Consider the following 23122-nt stretch of genomic DNA (forward strand, 5'->3'; position numbering starts at 1 on the left):
CACCCCTCCCCCACACCAGCTGCAGCCCTGGCTGGAGGATTAGCTTGGTCTGTGGGGGCGAAGGAAGCCCCGAGATTTGAGTGGAGAGAAGAAAAGGTATATATAGACCTGGGAGTGAGACAGGAGGGGGAGACGGACTAAAGAAGGAGCAAGGATGGGCTAGATAGAGAGACAAGATGGAGAGGGGCTGACTAGAGGAGGACGGACTAGGAGAGAAGCTGACTAGAGGGGAGCCCGGACAAGGATGGAGGAGATTTCGGTTTGGAAAAGGAGAGACGGGTCTGACAAGGTTACAGGCCTTAATACAAACCAGGGAAAGTGTAATGTGCCCTGAGGCCGGAGGCGGCTAAGGCCCTTATTGTATTCAAGAAGTTCAAAGCGCAGCAGGTGTGAAAGAGACCCAGTGGAAAGAGACACAGGAAGGCAGTCAGGTTGTACATTTTATTTTCCTGTATTCTTAATTTTCAACAGTATCTCATAAATAAACTCTGCTTGGATTATTTAGTTAAGAGGCTTCTTAATCCTGTGTTTATCAATTTGGGAGTGGAGCAGTGTGGTGGAACTTTATAAACGGCCCATATTAAATTAAACGCAGTCAGCCAAATAGTCAACAGTCCCCAGATTAGTCCTCCAGTCAGATTAGCCCCCCAAATTAGGCTAGTCAATTTAAAAATATTCTAACAATGGTAAACTACATGGGTAGAAAGAATGCTCTTGTTTAAGATTCATTGAAAGATTGAAGTATATGTAAGTGTGTGTGAGTGTGTGTACATGCTTGCGTGTATAGTGGGTGAAGTTAATTTTGACTGCACAACTAAGTTTGGCTCTACTTGGAATACATTTAAGACATTAATTTTTAGAGAAGCAGTTTTGTTTAATGGGAAGAATACTGGACTTGAAGTCAGAAGCCCTGAGTTCACATCTTTCTTTTTTCTTTTTTCTTTTTTTTTTTTTACAGGGCAGTGAGAGTTAAGTGACTTGCTCGGGGTCACACAGCTAGTAAGTGTCAAGTGTCTGAGGTTGGATTTGAACTCAGGTCCTCCTGAATCCAGGGCTGGTGCTCTATCCACTGTGCCACCTAGCTGCCCCCTGAGTTCACATCTTAACCCTGCATCTTATCAGCTACATGCTTTTGGGAAGAAAGCTCTTTGTAAAACTTAAAGTCCTTTAGAGACATGGGCTATTTTTATTAAGTCACAAGCTGTCTCAATCTGTTTCTTGGAACAATAATACTTGTTGGAGATGGAGTCAGGAAGACCTGAGTTCAAATCCAGCCTCAGATACTTACTAGCTGTGCGACCCTAGGTCAGTCACTTAAACTCTGTCAGCTTTACCTGTATAATGAGGGTATCTACCTCCCAGGATTGTTATGAGGATTAAATTAGGTAACATTTATATAAAGCTTGGCAAACCTTAAAAAGCACAATGTAAATCCTAGCTACATCATCACCATCGACACCATTGATATTATACCACATATATTTAATGCTTGCTAAGTATTTGACATATGTGATTTCTTCCCGTTGCCCACCCTCCCCCAACCGAAGACTCCTGTGAGGTAAAAACTGCAGGTATTATTATTACCCTTACTTTATAGCTGAGGAAACCGAGGTTTCAAGAGGTTAAGTGATTTACCCATGGGCACATAGCTAGTAAAGTTTGGAGGCAAGATTTGAATACTTGTTTCTTCTGACTCTAAGTACAGACCTCTTTCCTCTAGTGGTTGGAAGTAGAACAGAAGTTCTATAGATATGTGAATTATCATTAACCTGGGAAAAAAGGAACTGTGTACTACACAGGATATGTGGGGTAAGTGAGATTCAGGATATATACATGTCCCAAAAGTCTTAGTTCAGTTTTAGGTTATTAAAACTTGCTGCACTGAGGCTTTTGGGACATCCTGAATTACCTATCTTCCCTCACATAAATACAATAGTTATGTATCATGTAACTGAATCAGTTACATCAATTCATAAAAGAAAGCCTGAAAATATTTATCTCCAGAAATCTCTTCTCTTCTCCATTTATTTCTTGCCAACTGGCTCATATTCAATTTTTTTTTTCATCACAGGAAGCCTGGACCAAAGGCCATTTGCAGTCTGTCATAACTTTTCCAATTGATAACTCTAAGAGTGAACATGCTCCCAACTGTGACACATCCCTGAGATGCAAAGTGTCTCTTCTGAGGTGCAGCTCAATGCATTCTTTGGTGGACCTTTCCATTTCTTGAAACTCAATGTGAACTAGAGCTGAAGGAGACAATTTACTTAGTCTGGCGGGGAAATTGGTCTCCCATGTTCAGTGGATGCTTAAATATTCTAAAGCAGCTGCCTGGTATTCTTGTTTGGCTTGTAAACATGACAAGAAGTCATTCTGTTGTAAAGGAGTTTTATTTCCCCAAATAACGAATGATGCAATGCCCTTCCACCCCCTCTACATTTATCTAATGTGCCCAAGTTCAAAATTAACCCAGGCTGTCCACGACAAAGTTTTTAGAGACTATACAACAACAAATTCCTGGCATGTTGATAAAACTCTTCTCTGCATAAGTCAAAGGACTTTATGTACTCTATTTAATTATACATTCTTTAATGTTTGAATGAATGTATTTCAGAGGCAAATGGTTTCCTTATCTATCAAATGAGGAAGTTGGAGTAGATAGCACTTTGAGGCCCTGTCTTATTTAGATTTATGATCCTAACATGTTATAATTATATGTGATCAATATATATTATTAGAAAGCTTGAATAATTGGGTGAATTGTTAGACTTTAATAAGAGGAAGTTCCTAATATTTCTTATTACCCTTGAAATTGAAGTTATTTTATTGCTAAGTCTATCTTTTTAGACCTCCAATCCTGCTCCCCTCCCCTCTCCTCTCCTGTTCTCCCCATCTCTCCCCTCCCCTCTTCTCTTTCCTTTCCTTTCTCTTCCCCTCCCTCTCTTTTTTATAGGATCATGGGTTTAGAGCTGGAAAAGATCTTAGAGGCTATTGAGTCTAATCTCTTCATTTTATGGAAAAGAAAACTGAGGCACAAAGAGATGAAATGATTAGCTCAGTCTCACAAAGCTAGTAATTAAGTGTCTTAGGGTAAATTCAGACTCTGAGCTAAATGGCTTAGTGGATAGAGTACCAGACCTGGAGTCAGGAAGACCTGAGTTAAAATCCACACTCCAACACTTACTAGCTGTGTGACCCTGGGTAAGTCACTTCACCCCGTTTGCCTCAGTTCTCACATCTGTAAAATGAGTTAGAGAAAGAAATGGCAGTGTCTTTACTAAGAAGACCCCTAATGGGGTCAAAGAGAGTGGGACACAACTGAAACGACTGAACAACAATAACAAATTCAAACTTGGGTCTCCCTGGCTCTCAGTCTAGCACTCTATCCACTAATGCCACATAGCACCTCTCCTTTACATCCCCTTCTCTTCCTCCCACAAGCACTGCCCTAGTTTAGATGCTTATCACCTCTTGCCTGGACTTTTGTGGTACCTTTTGTTTTTTTTTTTAGTGAGGCAATTGGGGTTAAGTGACTTGCCCAGGGTCACACAGCTAGTAAGTGTTAAGTGTCTGAGGCCGGATTTGAACCCAGGTACTCCTGACTCCAGGGCCGGTGCTCTATCCACTGCGCCACCTAGCTGCCCCTGTGGTACGTTTTTAATTGGTCTCCCAACCTCAAATCTCTTCCCACCCTAATCCATTCTCCACTTGGTCTATCAATTTAATTTTCCTGAACAATAGGTCTGCTCCTCTCACCATCTGTGACACCATATTACCTCCAGGATCAAACAAAATTTGGTTTGGCATTTAAAGCCCTTTACAACCCAACTCCTTCCAACCTTTCCATTCTTGTTATACTTTATACACTTCTGCATACTCTCTGGTTCAGCTACACTGGCCAACTTCCTATTCCTCAACACACAATTCCATCTCCCATCTTCCCTTCTTTGTCCTGGGTGTCCTGAACATGGACTCCTTATTCTCCTCAGCTTTCCCTCTTGGCTTTTCAGCTTTCTTCAAAATCTAGCTCAAATGGCAGCTTCTGCAAGAGGTTTTTCCCCAATTCTTCCACCTCCTAGTGTCTTCCTCTCTGAGATTTCCTTCTATCTGCTTTATATATTTCTTATGCATATCTAGTCTAACACATTTTCTCCTCTATTAGACTGAGCTCCTTATGTATAGGGACTGTTTTTACTTTTCTTTTTTATCCCCAGTGATTACAGAGTTGCTGGAACCTAGTAAGAGCTTAATAACTCCTGACCTTCCAGAATTGGATCACTTTCCTTTTGAAGATATGTTTATGTTGTCTTTTCTTTGTTTCTTTTGACTTAAGAGAAACTTTCAGTTCAGAAGCACAAGTTTACAAATCTTTACTTTTAATTGGGCAGATGACCCTCTCAGACAAAAATCCTGCTCACGTAACATTAGTGAAAAAGCAGCTTTTCTCTCCATTTCTTGTTCAAATGATAGATGTCACCCATGGTGACATGGTGATGATTTCTCTGGTTGTACATTTGACTCTACTGAACAACTGGTAAGTTACAAAACCACTTTCATCTAAATGACAGTGGCAATGACAGCAGGGAATTATTGATTTTTAATCCTCCCTCCCCTTCGTTGTTGTTTGTGATTCAGTTATTTGTGTCCAATTCTCTGTGACCCCATTTGGGGTTTTCTTGGCAAAACTATTGGATTAGTTTGCCATTTCTTTTTCCAGCTTATTTTATAGAAGAGGAAACTGAGGCAATCAGGGTTAAGTGACTCGCCCAGAGTTACACAACTGGTAAGTGTTTGAGTCCAGGTTTGAACTCAGGAAGATGAGTGGTCCTGATTCCAGGCCTAGAACTCTATTTATCATACCACTTGAAAGTAAATACTAGAAGGATATCATTGTGATTCAATGGAAAGATCCTAGGATGGGGGGAGGTGTCCGAAGATATGGATTTGAATCTTGGATTTCTGCCTGCTTGTTGCTCAACTGTGTGACTGTACAAATCATTCCACTCTATGAAGCTCAGTTTCCTCTACTGTAAAATGGAGTTGTTCAACCAGATGTCCCCAAAGCTACTCCCAGTTCTAAACCTGTGAATTTATAATCCTAGAGTTCTTCCAATTCTCCAACCCATCTGTTGTATTTTAGGAAAAACTCTCTTCCCACATGTTTGAACCAATTTTTCTGAAGTGTTTTTGTTTTGGGTCAAAGTTTCCTTAGACTATTACATGCTTCTGGCTGCTTTCAATTTTTAGATTACATAAACGCTTTCATTCAGAATTCATACTGCATTCAGAAGTGCATGGACTTTTTCAAATTACAATGAGACAATGACAGGCTCTTGTTCATAGGAAAGATGCCAAATAGAAATGCACATACCAGATAACAAAGCATTCAGGAAGCTGATTTTTCTTTAAAGATCAACAGCATGGCACAGCTGAGAGAGCCCTGGGTTTGGAACTTGGTAGTGGGGTGGGGGGGATCCTCTTTTGGCTTTGCCAGTTATCATCTCTAACACCTTAGACAAGCCACTTGCCACTGTGGGCCTCAGTTTCCCCATTTATAAAATAAGGGAATTGGACTTGATGACCTCTAATGTGCTTCTCAGACCTGACTGGATGCTTCTATGATATTTAATCAGGAACACAAGCTCCACAATGAATTTTGTTTCCACTTAGAAAAAAAAATCAGTTTCTAAATCTTCTATGTACAACCATATCTATATTTATATGATAAACAAACAACACAACATCAGAACTCTCATGTGACTTCTGTACATCCCAAGGTGAAGGTCTGGGCTGAATCAATACTTTTCAGGGCCCAAGGGACATTGAGAACCAAATATTGATTATATAGGATAATATTGATTAAATAGGGCAGTGTGGGCAGTCTCAGAGCAAAGTCTTCAAAAGCTTTTCCCTCAAAGCAAAAACTGCAGCTTACAAAAAGTTTTACAATTTACCACTCTAGCATAAAAAAGGGATTAATAGGTATTGAATTCAATTCAACAAATATTTATTAATTATACATGTGTTGGGTGCCAGGGATACAAAGAAAAACATGAATGTAATCCCTGCCTTGAGGAGATTCCATTGTAATGGGGGGGGGGGTAATGTGCAAACAATTGTGTATATACAAGGCATACATACACACAATATATACATTCACATATGGGTGCTAGGTAGCCCAGTGGACAGAACACTGGCCCTGGAGTCAAGAGGACCTGAGTTCAAATTTCACCTCAGACATTTACTAGCTATGTGACCCTAGGCAAGTCACTTAACCACAATTGCCTTAAAACATATGGGGCCATCTCCGGTCATCCTGATATCTATCTTGCCACTGGACCCAGATGGCTCTGGAGAAGAGAGTGAGGTTGGTGACCTTGCACAGCCCTCCCTCATTTAAATCCAATTCAGTGGTAAGTCATGACATCACCCTGATGTCATGGTCCCCTTTGAGAACAAAGGACAAATAACAACATACATATTCATACAAGAGATATGTACATTATGTATGTACACACAGTATATGTATATGTATATATGTGTATGTGTATATATATATATATATGTGTGTGTGTGTGTGTATATATAGATAGAAAAAAAGGAAGGGAGGAGGGAGAGAGATGGAGAAGTTAGAAGGTGATCTCACAGTAAGGGTACTAGCAGTTGCAGGAAGCAACCAGAAAAGGCCTCCTGCATAGAATGGGGCTCTCAGTGTTGAAATGCCCTCAACTGGTACAGATCTATAATTTATAGATTTAGAGTTGCTTAGGGACATTGAAAGGTTAAGTGACTTACCTGCAGGCACACAGTTAGATTTGCATAAGTGGGAGCATATGAACTTTTATTCTTCCTGACTCCAAAACTTGCTTTCTGTCCAAGGTGTCTCTCCCAATACATAAGGGTCAGAATTTGTATGTCAAATGTCTTGACATTTTTGGTTCTCTAGAACCCAGGAGAACTGGCCCATAAGAATTATTGGCACTGGGAACTCTCCCATATCCTGTGTGCCCCAGTTCATCCCTTTCAACCACAGAGACTTGACACACATAGGTTCCTCTCTTCCAATGGCAGCACAGAATTAAAATTCTGACCTTTTCCCTCAAACTTTGTGTATCTCCAAGAATATTTACAAGCCATCTTGATTTTTTGTGAAAGTGACTTGTAATTCTTGAGAGTTAAAGCTTCTATAATAGAATCCCAAAGCAAAATGCAAAGTAATAAGCAAACTGGTAGTGTTTGATAATGGTTCAAAAAGACCATGGTATTGCCTAAGGTGCCTGTTAGCCATGGGCATAGTTAGCAGGAAGTGTTAAACAGTAGAAAAAGAACAGGTTCTGGATTCCAAGGACTCCATTTGAATCTATCCTCTGATTCTTATCACCTGTGTGACTTTGGGAAAGTCACAGCCTCCCTGGGTCTCAGTTTTTTCATTTGTAATGAAAATATAATTTTCAATGTAATGAGTGAATTGAACTAGATCATCTGTGAGATCCCATCTGGCTCTAAATGTATAATCCTTTTTGTCAAAAACCAGAAAATGCGGTTTTATCAGGATAGGGAGTTTCAATTTCCTCAATCAATGAAGAATGGTATCTTTTTTTGGCAAATTAGAAACAATACTTGCCGATAGATTGCTTGATTGACACAACACATGTATACACACAGACATGTTCACATATATACACACAAGTATAAAGTAGGTGTCTGTGTCTATGTTTATAAAAATGAGGTAGAAACAACCAAATATATCAAGTATAGTCTTTGTAACAAAAATTCCCTGTTGAAATTTAGAGCCCTTTACCACTTGGTTCCCACATACTGGAAAGTCCAGCCTTATTGTACATCACTTCCATCTATACACACTGGCTTACTTTCTGTTTCTCATACATAGTGCTCTCTCTTCTCTTTCAATGGCTATCCCCCATGTACTCAGAATCCCTAGTTTTTTTACAAGGTACAACTACATTAATCACCTTTTACACGAGGACTTTCTTGAACTTCCCAACAGCTAGAGCCTTCCTCCCCACAAATCACCTGGTATCTATTTTGTATATATCTCTATTATTACGTGTTGTCTCTTAGCTGGCTGGCTTGGTTAGACTGTAAGCTCCTTGAGGGCAGGGACTGTTTTCATATTTATTTCTGTATTTCCAGTGCTTATCATAGTGCCAAACACATAAAACGTACTTAATAAATGCTAATTGAATGATTGATGATTTCCCACTCCCTCTTATAAAATAGCCAGGACAAACTACCCTTCTTTTATTTCACCCTTTGTTTTGCTGTGAAAATCCTTTGCCCTTCACAGCTCTCCTGATTTTGGAGTAGGCTTTAGTCAGACCTGTTCTGACAAGTAAGCGCAGAAGTCTTTCAGTTAATCAATTAAAAAGTGAACTTCTCAGGGGCATTCCCTGTAATTACAGAATGTGCTACAAAGAGACTTCTTTATAAGCTTTGTATGACACATACGAAAAGGTAATGATTGATGGGAGAAACTCAGCTACCTAAGTCAATCACATGAACATGAATTCCCATTATACATGGTCTCAGACTACAGGAATTTGCTGGAGAAGATGACCAGAACAGTAAGGCTTTTGTCCCCATGACTGACTGACTGACTTCCTTCCTTCCTTGATTCCTTCCTTCTTTCTTTTCCTCCCTCTTTCTCTTTCTTTTTCTCCATCTCCTTTCCTTCCTTCCTTCCTTCCTTCCTTCCTTCCTTCCTTCCTTCCTTCCTTCCTTCCTTCCTTCCTTCCTTCCTTCCTTCCTTCCTTCCTTCCTTCCTTCCTTCCTTCCTTCCTTCCTTCCTTCCTTCCTTCCTTCCTCCCTCCCTCCCTCCCTCCCTCCCTCCCTCCCTCCCTCCCTCCCTCCCTTCCTCCCTTCCTTCTTTCCCTCACTCCCTCCCTCTTTCTTTTTCTACATCTCCTTTTTCTTTCCTTTCTTTCTTTCTCCCTCCCTGCCTCCTTCCCTCCCTTCCTCCCTCCCTCCTTTCTTCCTTCCTTTCATTCTTTTTTGGATTAATGAGCTATGGAATATACTGCTTGACTTGGAATTCTATTATGTACCAAGAGGTTTGAAGATAGGATATTGGAGAAATGTTTCACGCATTAAACTACATACTTTACTATGAATCTAAGCTACAACCTACAAGTTTAAAGTTATTGGTAATACCATGCCATTTGAGAATCAGCCGAAGCAACTGGCTATATTTAGTATAGAGAAGAGAAGACTCAGGGGGTGCCTAATAGGCATGTCCAAGCTAGGAGTCAGCTAAGTAGGACACTGCACCAGATGTCAGGAAGACTGGACTTCAAACCCGGCCTAAAACACTTATCAGCTGTGAGATGCTGGGCAAGTCATTTAGCTTCTGTCTGCCTTAGTTTCCTCAACTGTAAAATGGGGGTTAATAATAACATCTACTGGGGCAGCTAGGTGGTACAGAGGATAAAGTACCAGCTCTGGATTCAAGAGGACCTGAGTTAAAATCTGACCTCAGACACTTGACACTTACTAGCTGTGTGACCCTGGGCAAGTCACTTAATCCTCATTGCCCCACAAAATCTACCTCCCTCTCTCTCTCTCTCTCTCTCTCTCTCTCTCTCTCTCTCTCTCATCTCTATCTAGCATCTCTATCATCCACCATCAATCATCACCATCATCATCTCTCTCTCTCTCATCTATATCTCTCTCTCATCTATATCTGTGTCATCTATATTTATATCAGATATATGAATAAAATAAAAATAATAGCATCTACCTTCCTGGGTTGCTATGAGGATAAAGGGAGATATTTTTGAAGCACTTTGTAAGTCTTAAAGTGCTCTCTAAAATCCAGCTGTTACTATTTGAAGGGTTGTCCTTTGGAAGAGGGAGAACACCAGTTCTGCTTGGCTCCAGGAGGCTGACCTAGGAATGCCGGGTGGAAATTACAGATAAATGAGACCTGAGGTAAGGGAAAACTTCCCAAAACTTTAAATAGGGATTCTCAACTTGGAATCCAGAAACTTGGTTTTAAAAAAATATTTCAATTATTATTTCAATACTATTGATTTCCCTCGCAATCTTATGTATTTTCTTTTATTTATTTAAAAACATTATTCTGAGTAGGGGTCCATAGCCTTCACTGGGCTGCCATGGGGTCCATGACAAAAAAGATTAAGAAGCCTTGACTTAAAATACCCCGAAGTGGAACTGGGCAACTCTGGAAGGTCATAGTTTCCTCCTCATTGGGTGTCTTTAAGCAGAGAATACAATTGCACAGAGAAATGAATCGGGCCTGGAACCTGTGAAATCCCATGTGACTTTAGCCCTCACTAAAAGTCATTCTTTGTGTTAAGAAATGTCTGCACCAAAATCAGTACTCACATTTAGGCCTTCCCAGAACAAGTAGACAAATATAGATAAGTGCTCTTCTCTTGATACTTAAAGAAATAAGATTGTTTGGAAACTCAGGTAAGTAATCAAACTTAAATTACTTGGGCTTCTCTGAATGATCTTATTTTTTCCCCCACATCCGTTCCTATTTCCAAATTCCATTTTGTATCCTGATGATTACCTACCTGGGCTTCTGGACTCCCCGTCTGACCTCTGTGCCTATACTTTTTCCACTCTAAAAATGCTCTTTACCCTGAAATGAAAGTCATAATTTTTCTTTCCTCTATTTTGACATCCATGGAACCCTCTCTGCTTCTGGACCACATTTTTCACCATGATGTTTAAAATTGACCACGGTCTACCTTACCCTATCCATCTGCTGAGCCCTCCCCACCCCTATCATTTATTGGTCTGCACTCTTGATTTTAATCAGGCTGGTATTTCCTCCTTTTAGCACTGTGTAATTTTTCAACCTTTAACTCAATATGCACTCAAGTCTCTAACCTTTTTTTGATTCCATTTCCCTATCAGTAAACAATTTTTGACCATGAACCCTTAATTTATGTATATTTAACAAATTACACAATAGTACAATATACTATTAATCTAATGTTCATACATTATGAAATAAAATATAGATTAGAAAGCACGAGATAAAAATGAAATAAACAATAAATACTTTTGTTTTATTTGTTAATGGTGAAAAATCTCATTTGCTTTCAGATTGAGAGCAATGTGATCAAACCAGTTTTACTATTTTAAAAACCTTGGTTTAATACTTCATGGCTCAGAGATCTGAAGGGCAGGTTCTAAGTTCTGTTTATTTTGATACCTGACAGACATCTCGATTCAAGTACATCATTGGTTCTTCTGATGCTTTAACTTCTATCAAATAATTATGCAAATAAAAATTTTGGTTAATAAAGTTTCTTCTTCGCTGAGGTCTTTCAGTTGTCCTTGCAAGCTAATCTAATAAGATGTTACATTTTTCTATTTTTAACAAATGGGTTCAAAACCCACTGAAAGATTTTATTTGTAATATTTTTAAGCTGGGTAAAAAATTCTGTTTCCAAGTCTTTTGCATACCTACATATGAGTTTTTATAGGACTATACATTATTTTTGGCAACAAAATCTTAGTTTGTAAACTTCTTTCTAGTAATGTTGCCTTTACGCTATTATTAACTTATATCTCAAGGCACAATACTTATAAGGAAAGGTTTATTGTTAACAACAGTGGACATATATGCAAATTTCAAGTAACCTTCTTGATAATCAAAAACTTTTGGGAGGCTAACTTCTCAGATCTGATTAGTTTATCCTTGTTTTCACTTTGTAATATGGCTGATGAAGCGCTCGGATGAGAAATATGCAAATATACAAGAAGACTGTTCTGCCACTTTCCATTTTGTGAGAGCTTAGTTAAAACTACACAGTATAATTTGTAAACTTACTTACCTGGGCATAAACAATAATAAGTTGCAGTATATTAAACATGAGTGAGGGAGCCCCATTGATTCTTTTTTCAGAATATTTTGTGTATTGTGAATGACACATGACCATTCTGACATATAGACTTGAGGACCTCAGCATCTATCCACATATTAAATATAAGCAAAACTTAATTTATTCTTTTAGATTATAAATAGTTTTAATATTTTCTTCCTATCTCCTAATGGACTATCTTGTGTTATAGGGAAGGATCCCCTTATTCTGGTGATTTCCTCAGTAAGCCTCCCTCATATAAAGGTCTTTTTCCTTGAGGAATTTACCAGGGATCCCCAAGTAACCATACCTATTCTCCATCAAAATCCTTTTATCTTCCTTTTTTTGTGTAATACACAAGGCATAAACAAGGAGAAGCAGAGAGAAGGCTCAGGAAATGTATAAGAAAAAAAAATATGGTTTGGTCCAATGGTGAGATTGAGGTATACTGAGAGTCTGGTACATGTGCAGACCTTATTTGTTTGCTAAGACAGTGTCATTCATATGGAGGACACTAAGGAAATGCTTCTAGGACAATCATGAGGACTGGAGCATGTCTAAACAAGCTCTTTGTTCTCTCCTAGGTTCAGGGCATAGATTCTTCAGACTATGTCAGAAGCTCTAGCCGTGGAGACCTAGGATTTGCAGAATCCTGTTGGATGCTGTGGCCTGCCCAGCATGGGGGCTCTGCATAGCAAAGGTCTTGCAAATATTTCCTGGAAGAATCTGTCAGCAAAGCTGCTTTTGGGTGTGAACTCGGTGGGACTAATGTTAGGTAGGAACTGAGCTACATCGAGACTGAGATGGCAAGAGGAAGATTAGGTCCTCAAGGCTTTGGGGGAAAATGTTTGTTTTATTAATTTAATTAGAAATTAATCTTTACTAATGTTTAATATACGGAAAGCCACTAAGGCCCTCATTCATTCTATTTGTTAGATGTTTGTTCTTTTTCTATTTGTGATATAGAAAAGTACCCTTTGTATTGATCTTTTTGTAAAAGCCAATCGATGTTTAGCAGTTAAATGGAACTGGAGTACTAGTCACTGGCCCCCTAAACTGGTGGAAAACCCAGTTAGTGGGAGCTTATGCTGATGGTGGAGGAAAGACATTCCATTCCTCTCACCCTGAACCCTGAAAGACAATGTAGCAGAGCTGACCTTGGGAGACTGGTACCAAAGCACACATTTTACAGAAGAATAACCATTATGCAGAGATTAATATCCTCATGTTAAAAGAAAGTCAGGAAGCCTCCCTATCATGTTAAGGGGATTATAGATGATGATTATAGATGGATTATAGGTGATTATAAGTGATTATAGGTGGAGATGATGACCAAGAGTCACTTAGGACAGATAGGCATAGATAATTGGGGACCTGCATCATTGCAAGCTGGTGAGAGACCAGAGATAATCGGTGCAGTACATAGAGTGCTGAACTTGGAGCCAGAAAAAAGACCTGAGTTTGGATCCTACCTTAGGCACTAGCTTGTATCACCCTGGGTAAGTCATAGCCCCTTAGCCTATTCTGTTATCTGTAAAACAGGGTTAACAATAGCACCTACACCACTGGGTTGTTGTGAAGATAAAATAAGAAAACATGTAAAGTACTTTGCAAAACTGGAAGTGCTATAAAATGCTAGCTATTATTATATTTATAAATTTTAGTTGGTTATATTTATTGATTTCACTTCTGTTATTATTGGGTGGTCCCTCAAGAGCTGGGGCTATAATTTTTACTGGAAAGAAGTGGCTGGAATGGGGAGAGGAGCATCAACTAAACAGAACAGTTAGTTTATTAGTCTGGGCGATTTTTAAGATGATAATGTCTGAAAAAGCCAAGCCGGCACATTTTCAAATACTCTGTAATAGTTCTGATAAAATGTTCCCAGGTGTTCCAGGTATTTTTTCCAATTATGCATCTTAGCTACCATTTATTAATAGCTGAGACACTGTCTTCTTCTACACCTGCTTCTCTTTAATAAGAGTTCTAGGTATTGTTGGGCACTTACGAGTAGTTAGTAATATATGGGCTAAGCTGCCACACACACACACACACACATACATGAGTGATCATATAGATTTTTATAAATACATGCCCATATATAATCATATATGCATTCATGTATATACACACATGTGTACGTACACACACACACACACACGTACATACTCAGTCCAAAACCACTGTAGTATCTTTGCCAAGAAAACCCTATGGACATTATTGTTGTCCATGGGATCACAAAGAGTAGCACATGACTGAATGACTAAACAACTCTCTCTCTCTCTCTTTCCCTCCCTCCCTTCCCTCTCTCCTCTCCTCTCCCCTCCCCTCCCCTCTTCTCTCTCTCTCTCTCTCTCTCTCTCTCTCTCTCTCTCTCTCTCTCTCTCTCTCTCTCTCTCACACACACACACACACACACACACACACACACACACACACACACACACACACCCTTCCATCCCCATCTCTATATCTATCTATCTACCTACCAGTTGCCTAGCCTGGCAATATCTCTGTTACTAACATGTCCTTCTATCTGGTCATGATGAATCTTGGCCAAGCAATTTCTTATTAACCAACATAGGTTGATTAACAACTCTTCCTTTATATTGAACAATTTAAGGTTTATACTGTGCTCTCCTCATAACAACTTTTGGAAGCAGGGGTACCAATATTGTGATCTCATTTTATAAACAAAGAAAGCACAAATCAGAGAGGGTAAAGTGACTTAACCATTATCACAAAGCTAGTAATAGGTCAGAGCCTGGATTTGAACCCAGAAACAGTTTTCTTGTCTGTAAAATGGAGGTTAATAAAGCCTGTCTACTTTACAGGGTTGGTGTAAATATTAAAAGAGGTAGTTAAATTAAATTAATTTAAATTCATTAAAGGAAGTATGTTTTTTGTTTTTTTTGCGGGGCAATGGGGGTTAAGTGACTTGCCCAGAGTCACACAGCTAGTAAGTGTCAAGTGTCTGAAGCCAGATTTGAACTCAGGTACTCCTGAATCCAGGGCTGGTGCTTTATCCACTGTACCACCTAGCTGTCCCAAGGAAATATGTTAAAGGGAAATATTACTCAGGAAACTAAAACATTACATAGCTATAAAGAATTACTGTAGCTGATCACATTTGGGAGACGGTTCTTCCTCATAAGAAGGAGGGACTATATTATTTCTATTTGCAGCATGAAAGAAATGTCCTCAACTTAAAGTCTACCATTGAGAGAGAGAGAGAGAGAGAGAGAGAGAGAGAGAGAGAGAGAGAGAGAGAGAGAGAGAGAGAGAAATTACAAACCAGGGACAGGGAAATTTCTTACAAGCCTGGGCTGCTTTTTCATTTTTTCATATAGAATGCTCACTGAGACTGCATTTTCAAGGACATTGATCCACAACACAACCAAACACACCAGGCTCAAACTATTCCTAGTATACCTTGAGAACAAAAAAATGTTCATCTCTTAGGACTTTAATTTTTTAAAAAGGTGTCCAATCTGCTCTCTCCAGCACCAAATAGAGGATGTATTTCCCATTCTAAGGCAATATACAGCCCTCAGACATCCTTATGTACAGTTTAGTGACCCCCATTTCTATTTGAGTTTGACACCTATGAACTTCTTATTTTTCACATACTATGTGCTTGATAAATAGTCATTGAATTGGATTGGGTGATAGGGACCTAGGTCTAGAACCAGAAGGAAATTCTTAGACCATCTAGTACAATCCCTGCATTTATTGATGAGAAAACTGAGGCTGATAAGCTCTTAAGTGACTCCCAGAGAGTATCAGAAATGGGATTTGAACTCAGATTTTTCTTCATCATCATTCATCCCCTAAAGCAATGCTGACTTTGTAAGAAGGAATGGAGAAGAAACTGCAGGAAACTGGGAAAAATTTTTTATATGGCAAGTTTCTTTGATAAAGCCCTCATTTCTCAAATATATAGAGAACTGAGTCAAACTGATAAAAATATGAGTCATTCTCTAATTAGTAACTGGTGAAAGGATATGAAGAGTCAGTTTTCAGAAGTCAAAGATATCTATAGTCATATGAAAACATTCTCTAAATTCTATTGATTGGAAAAATGCAAATTAAATCAACTTTGAGGTACCACCTCACACCTATCAGATTTTTGTTGTTGTTTGTCCTTTGTTCTCAAAGATGACCATGGCATGCAGTGAATTAGATTTAAGTAAGAGAGGGCTGTGCGAAGCCATCAATTTCTTCACTCTCTTCTCCAGAGCCATCTGGGTCCAGTGGCAAGATATAGATTCAGATGACTGGAGATGGTCCTTGATGTTTAAGGCAATTGGAGTTAAGTGACTTGCCCAGGGTCACCCAGGTAGTGAATGTCTGAGGTGAGATTTGAACTCAGGTCTTCCCAGCTTTGGGATCAGTGCTCTATCCACTGCTCAATCCAGCTGCCCCTATCTATCAGATTGGCTAATATAACAGGAAAGGAAAATGCTAAATGTTGGAGGGCATGTGGGAAAATTGGGATGCTAATTCTCTTCACATGGTGCCTCCCCTTTAAAAATTCAATTTATTTGTATTTGTCAAGTACCTATCAGATGCATAGGAATACTTAAGACTCCAGGTGCTGTTCTAAGTACTTTACAAATATTATTTCATTTGATCCTCAGAACAACTCTATTAGGTAGGAATAGTTATCATCTTCATTTTATAATCAATTAAACTGAGGCAAATGAAGGTTCAGGGAATTGTAGCTAGTAAATATCTGAGGTGGTATCCTGACTCCAGGGCCAGCTCTCTATCCACTGTGCTGCCCTCCTGTCTCTAGCAGCAGAAGAAACAAGACTTGGCAACAGATTGTGTGTGTGTGTGTGTGTGTGTGTGTGTGTGTGTGTGTGTGTGTATGTGTGTGTAAGGGGGGAGTTATGGAGAAGAAAGAGCCAAAGATAATTCTGAGGTTGTGAATCTGGATAAAAGCAAGGATTATAGTGCCCTTGACAGAAAAGGGAAAACTTGGAACAACAGTAAGTTGGGGAGAAAATATGAGAAATTTTCACAAGGGAGAAAATGATAAATTCTATTTTGGATATGTTTGTTTTAGATAGAAATGGACATCTAAGCAGAGCTGTCTAGTGGGTAGATGGTAATGCCGGACAGGAATTAAGGAGAGATATTTGAGCTGTAAATATAGATTTGAGAGCTAATTGCACAAGAAGGATGATGGAGCTCAGAGCAGCTGGTGATGGTCTCAAGAGACAGTGCCAAGTTGGGATGGTCCCAAGAGACAGTGTCAAGTTGGGAGAGTTGTCAAAGGGGATGGGAGAAGTCAGGGAAACAGGATAAAACCTACAAGTATGTGGCATCACATAGTTCAATGAGGGAGAGTGAAGCAAGATGGGTCTTAGTCCCCAGTCCCCTTGTCCTCTAAAAACTGTACATGCTTTGTATGTATTTTTTATGTATATGATGTTTCTCCCAACAGAATGTCAACCCTTTGAGCAAAGGGGTTGCTCATCTTTGTCTTTACATCTCCAGTACTCAGCACAGTGTCTGGCACATGGAAAGTGCTTGATAAATGCTTGTTGAGTAATTGAACTATCTACAAGATGGTAAAGAGGCCAAGGAGGATGAAGACAGAAAATGAATTTATCAGTTAAGATGTCATTAATGATGCACAAGAGAGTTGTTTCAGTGGACAGGGATGAAAGGTAGATTATAAGGGGTTTGAGGAGTTATGAGGTTGTTAGGAAGTGGAAGCAGCAAATGTAAAATACTCTTTTAAAAGGAAGTTCAGGGGCAGCTAGGTGGCGCAGTGGATAGAGCACTGGCCCTGGAGTCAGGAGTACCTGAGTTCAAATCCAGCCTCCGAAACTTAACACTTACTAGCTGTGTGACCCTGGGCAAGTCACTTAACCCCAATTGCCTCACTAAAAAAAAAAAAAAGGAAGTTCATTAGTGAACACAAAGAGAATGAATGAATGAATGAATGAATGAAGCCTTGATGAAGTGCTTACTATGTGCAAAGCATTGTGCTAAACACTGGAGGTACAAATGGAAAATCAAGATAGTCTTTGCTCTCAAGGAGTTCACATTCAAGCGGGGAAGACAACACATATGGAAGATTTTCATTGCAAGTCATAGTTTTGGGTGTAGCAGCTAGGCAGATGGTAATGCTTTGAAGAAGAGAGACAAATGCAGTCAAGATTAGGAAAAAAGCAGGAAACTGAGAAATTTTTTTTTACAGCAAGTTTCTTTGATAAAGGCTTATTTCTCACATATATAGAGAACTGAGTAAAATGTATAAGAATATGAGTCATTCTCCAATTGATAAATGGTCAAAGGTTATGAATAGAAAGTTTTCAGAAGAGGAAATCAAAGCTATTTAAAGTCATGTGAAAAATGTTCTAAATCACTATTGATCAGAGAAAGGCAAATTAAAAGCACTCTGATGTACTACCTCACACCCAGAAGATTGGCTAATATGACAGAAAAGGAAAATGACAAATGTTGGAGGGGCTGTGGAAAAACTGGGATGCTAATGCATTGTTGATGGAGTTGTGAACTGATCAAACAATTCTGGAGAGTAATTTGGAACTATGCTTCCTCCCCCAAAAGGATATGTGCATACCCTTTTATCTAGCAATACCACTACAAGCACCATAACCCAAAAAGATCAATAGAAAAGGACCTGTATGTTCAAAAATATTCATAGCAGCTCTTTTTGTGGTGGCAAAGAATTAGAAATTGGAGGGATGCCCATTAATTAGGGAATAGCAGAACAAGTGGTATATGATTGTGTTGGAATGCTTTTGTACTATAAAATGAGCAGGATGGTTGCAAAAAAATTTGGGAAGACTTATAAGAACTGATGCAAAATGAAATGAGCAGAAACAGGAGAACATTGTACACAGTAACAACAATATTGCATGATGATCAACCATGAATGACTTATTTTTCCTCAGCAATACAATTATCCAAGACAATTCCAAAGGACCTATGATGAAAAAACACTATCCACATCTGGAGAAAGAACTAATGAAGTCTGAATGCAGTTTGAAACATAATTTTTCCACTTTATTTTTCTTGCTTTTGGGGAGCAACACAGCTAATATGGAAATATGTTTTCATGATTTCACACATATAAGTGATATTGCAATTTTTTTTTGCCTTTACAATGCATGGGGGAGGAATGGGAGGGAGAGAATTTGAAACTCAAAACTAAAAAAAAGGTAAATTAAATAAATAATACTTTTTAAAAATAAAGAAGAGAGGATAATAGCAAAAACATCAAGTTCAAAGGAAAAGGGGATGCTTGTAAGAGATGGGAAAGGGTACAGTAGAAGAGTGATTGACAAAGCATGACGGAAGGGATGACTAATGGAATAAAGCCTTAATGGGAATGGAAGAGAATATCAGCAATGTGAAGACAAGGACTATTTTGTCATCGTATTTGTGTTTCTATCACATTGTGATGATCACCTATCACATTGCTTGGCACATAGTAGGAGCTTAACAAATGCCTGTTGATAGAGGAGAGTAGTGTGGTAAATTTTAGGGTTCAGTAGACATTTACAAATGTTTGTTGAGATGGAATGAAAGTTTATAGTAGTTGCTCTGAAAGCCCATTCTGAAAGATGCCATTTAAATGTCATAAAAAATGGACAATCAACATCTATTACTGTCACACTGAATTATGATTTTCCTATGGTCCAACGCAATGATCATTATTATCATTTAAATGAGGACACTTAACTCAGCAAGTTATAACATGATGCAGCATCTCAGATTCAGAAGAGCTTGAATGAATGCAAAGTCTCAAACTGACTAATAGGACACAAGAGGTACAATATAGGATGAACAATGTCCCTGTGAGTGGATCTCCCTCCCCAGACTCTTTGACATATTTTCATGGTGATTGGAGAGATTATGGCCCTTAGATTTCAAGATTCATTTCAATTCAATTCTTGATCTCATTATAAGGGTTACCAACTATAATATCAAGACCCCAGAGTGATAGCATCCTGTTCATCCTAACTTTTATATAGTACCTTAAACTTGGCAAAGAATTTTCTTCACAATAGCCCAGCAGAATAGGTACCATATGTTTTGCCATTATAGTCAATCATCATGACTATTTCCCTCTATCCTATTCCCTTCCCATGATATTTACTCTATTTTCTATCTTCTTTACCCTATTCCTCCTCAAAAGTGTTTTATTTCTGACTGCCCCCTCCCCTATTCTGCCCTCCCTTCTTTCACCCTTCCCTCCTTATCCTCTTCCCCTCCTACTTTCCTGTAGGGTTAAATAGATTACTCTCTGATGAGATTAAAGTCTTTGAGCTAATTCTGTGTTCTAAATTTTTCTTCCTTCCTCCCTCTTCAACTCTTCCTATGAAATCAAGCAATTCAATATATGTCATGCATGTGCTGCTATGCAGAATATCTTCACCTTCCTCGAAAGTGTTTTGCTTTTTACTGCTCCCTCCTTCAATCTGCCCTTCCCTCCTTCCTTTCTTCTCCCCCCACCCTTATCTCCTTCCCCTCCCACTTTCCTTCAGGGCAAAAGCATATTACTATACCCACTTGAGTAAGTCTGTTATTCCCTCTTTGAGCCAATTCTGATGGTAGTAAGATTCACTCACTCCCTCACTCCTTCCCCCTCTTTCCCTCCCCTACATAAGTTTTTTTCTTGTTTCCTTTATGTGAGCTACCTCTCCCCAGTCTACCTCTCCCCTTCCCCCTCCCCCAGTGCATGCCTCCTACCCCTCAACGCTAGGGAGTTTTGTATGATGGTCTCCAGGATATGGCAGGAACATTTTTCCTCAAGTTTAAGGTACTATATAAAAGTTATGATGAATAGGATGCTATTGGAAAAACCTTGAAAGACATACATGAACTGAAGCTGAGTGAAATGTACTATATACAAAATGACAGCAATAGTCTAAGATGACCTGCTGGCAAGCACATGGTTATTTTCAGCAAGGCAATGATCCAATATAACTCTGAAGTACTTATGAAAATTGCAATCCATCTACAGAGAAAGAACTGATGGTATCTGAAAACAGACTGAAACACATTTTTTTTTTGACAATTCCTTAATCTGAAGTTTTGTTTTTATCTGTTTTCTCTCACAACCTAGCAAATGTGGAGATGTTTTCCATGACTACTCATATATAACTTATATTGAATTGCTTGAGTTCTTGGAGGTAGGGGGTAGGAAGGGAGGGAGGAAGAGAAGTTGGAACAGAAAGTTTTAAAAAATTGATGTCAAAATTTGTTTTTACATGTAATTTGGAAAATAAAATTCTAAACAGAAAAAAAAGACCCCAGAATGGTTTAGTTGATCTGCTTCAAAGGCATAGAAATTTCCAATTAATTTCTTAAAAGGTTCACTTATCTAATAGATTTTAGGCAAGATGAAAGATGCGTGAAATACTCCATTTGAAGATTGCTGAACTCTTTAAACACTTGTTCCTTTCCAAATAAAGTGGCCATATACTACCATTAATGATTAGGACACATTAATTTCTTAAAGAACTCCAATGAATGCCAATAAAGCCACGTGTTAGCGTGGTAACATAATTGAAAATTATTACTGTAGGAAGCATTTTGGTTTTGTTTTTGTTTTTTTGTGAGGCAATTGGGGTTAAGTGACTTGCCCAGGGTCACACAATTAGTGTTAAGTGTCTGAGGCCAGATTTGAACTCAGGTACTCCTGACTCCAGGGCCGGTGCTCTATCCACTGCACCACCTAGCTGCCCCTGTAGGAAGCATTTTACAAATTCATATAGTGCTTTTGTTTATCAGTGGCATTTTGGTAAAGGTTTGATACTGACTTACCAGTGTCTTCAACAGAGAAGTAGAAAATGTCATTGGTTGAATTGCTGCCCTCTTTCAAGACATAGCAGAGCCTCATCTCATCAATATCAGCTGAAAAAAACCAGTATCTCATGGTCATTTTTGTCCAATGAAACATTGGCATAATATAAACTTTGAAATACTTTAATATAACAATTGTTTTGTAAAATTAATAGTAATTTATGAGCTAAAGAAATAACTATATATTTTTTATTTTCTTAAATATGCCCAAATAGCTCAATTCAAACATTATTGCACTGTGCATGCATATTGCACACTACATGCAATGTATGAAACATATAACAACAGATATCAAGTAACTATAAATTCCACAAATGTTTTGGTACTCCATACAGTGCTAGATGTATTTGGTTTTTATTCTTCTTCACACAATTTAACACAAGCCTCTCAAGGTAAATTTAAAGTAATAATGTTTGTTGAAAGAAGGAAAAACAAAAAGAGAATGAAAGAAAAAAAGAAAGAGAAAGAAGAAAAAAAGAAAGGAGAGAGCCAGAGAGAAATAGTGAGAAGAGAGAAAGAGGGAGAGAAGTAAAATAAATCATGATTTTCCAAATGCCTACTCATTAGAATTTTAAGAATTTATCATTGAGGTCTGGAAGTCTTATTTTTTATGTTGCTTCTTGAGTACTTTTAAAAAGAGTGATTTGGTCAAACCAGCTATCCTGCTTACTGCTTTATGTATTTATTTATACTCACATGAATTTTACAAGGAGAATCATGAATATGCATAGGTATTTTCATTTGTTGCAGTTACCAAAAGCATCAAACATGCTTGGGAAAACAATCATTAAGGATTACTACTTCCCTCTTGTTATTCAGCTTTACCTGTGATGTTTCCTGCCCACCCTCAACACAATATATACACCTATACATACCTGAATATGCATGCAAATGCAAATATGGAGTTACAAATAGAACTGAAAAAGAAAGTCTATTCCTTGAGAGGCATGGAAAATGGAAAGGAATGCTACATATGGGTCTTTTCCCTCATCTCTGGGTCACCACCCATGTGATAAAGAGATGTAACATATAGCATGTGCTTAGTTCATTCTGTCTGCATTTTTTTTTCATGTTTGCAGAAACTACATTTAGACCAAGAATCAAACAGATTTTTAAAATCCACAATATATTTACAGGTGACAAAAAACTATTTCTAAAGGCACTTGACTAAATTACCAACAGACCAGTTAACTGACATGTCATTTAAAAAAAAACAACAACAATAAAGGTAGTTAGATTCAACATAGTATTAAACTGGGTTGGTCCAAACACTGCTACTGTTCAGTGGGAACAGACCACTGTAATTCCATTAGAGTGTTCAGACTGGAAAGGATTTCTTAAGGGGTTTGCAAAGCAAAGAATTATACAGGGTGCCTTTAAAGCAGCAGCACAAAACATGGGTTAGAAGCTCCAAA

The 23122-nt window shown here is 38.5% G+C and overlaps 1 protein-coding gene across 1 annotated transcript in view; it reads right to left on the reverse strand.

Annotated features, from left to right (window-relative positions):
• The window catches only part of FREM3 (FRAS1 related extracellular matrix 3), a 156706-nt gene that overhangs the window by 127897 nt on the left and 5687 nt on the right, over positions 1-23122 (reverse strand). The window contains exon 2 of the mRNA XM_043972277.1: positions 21669-21758. Within this exon, the coding sequence (XP_043828212.1) occupies positions 21669-21758 (90 nt within the window). The remainder of the gene's footprint in view (positions 1-21668; positions 21759-23122) is intronic.

This window comes from Dromiciops gliroides, chromosome 6, assembly GCF_019393635.1.
Source record: "Dromiciops gliroides isolate mDroGli1 chromosome 6, mDroGli1.pri, whole genome shotgun sequence".
NCBI lineage: Eukaryota > Metazoa > Chordata > Mammalia > Microbiotheria > Microbiotheriidae > Dromiciops > Dromiciops gliroides.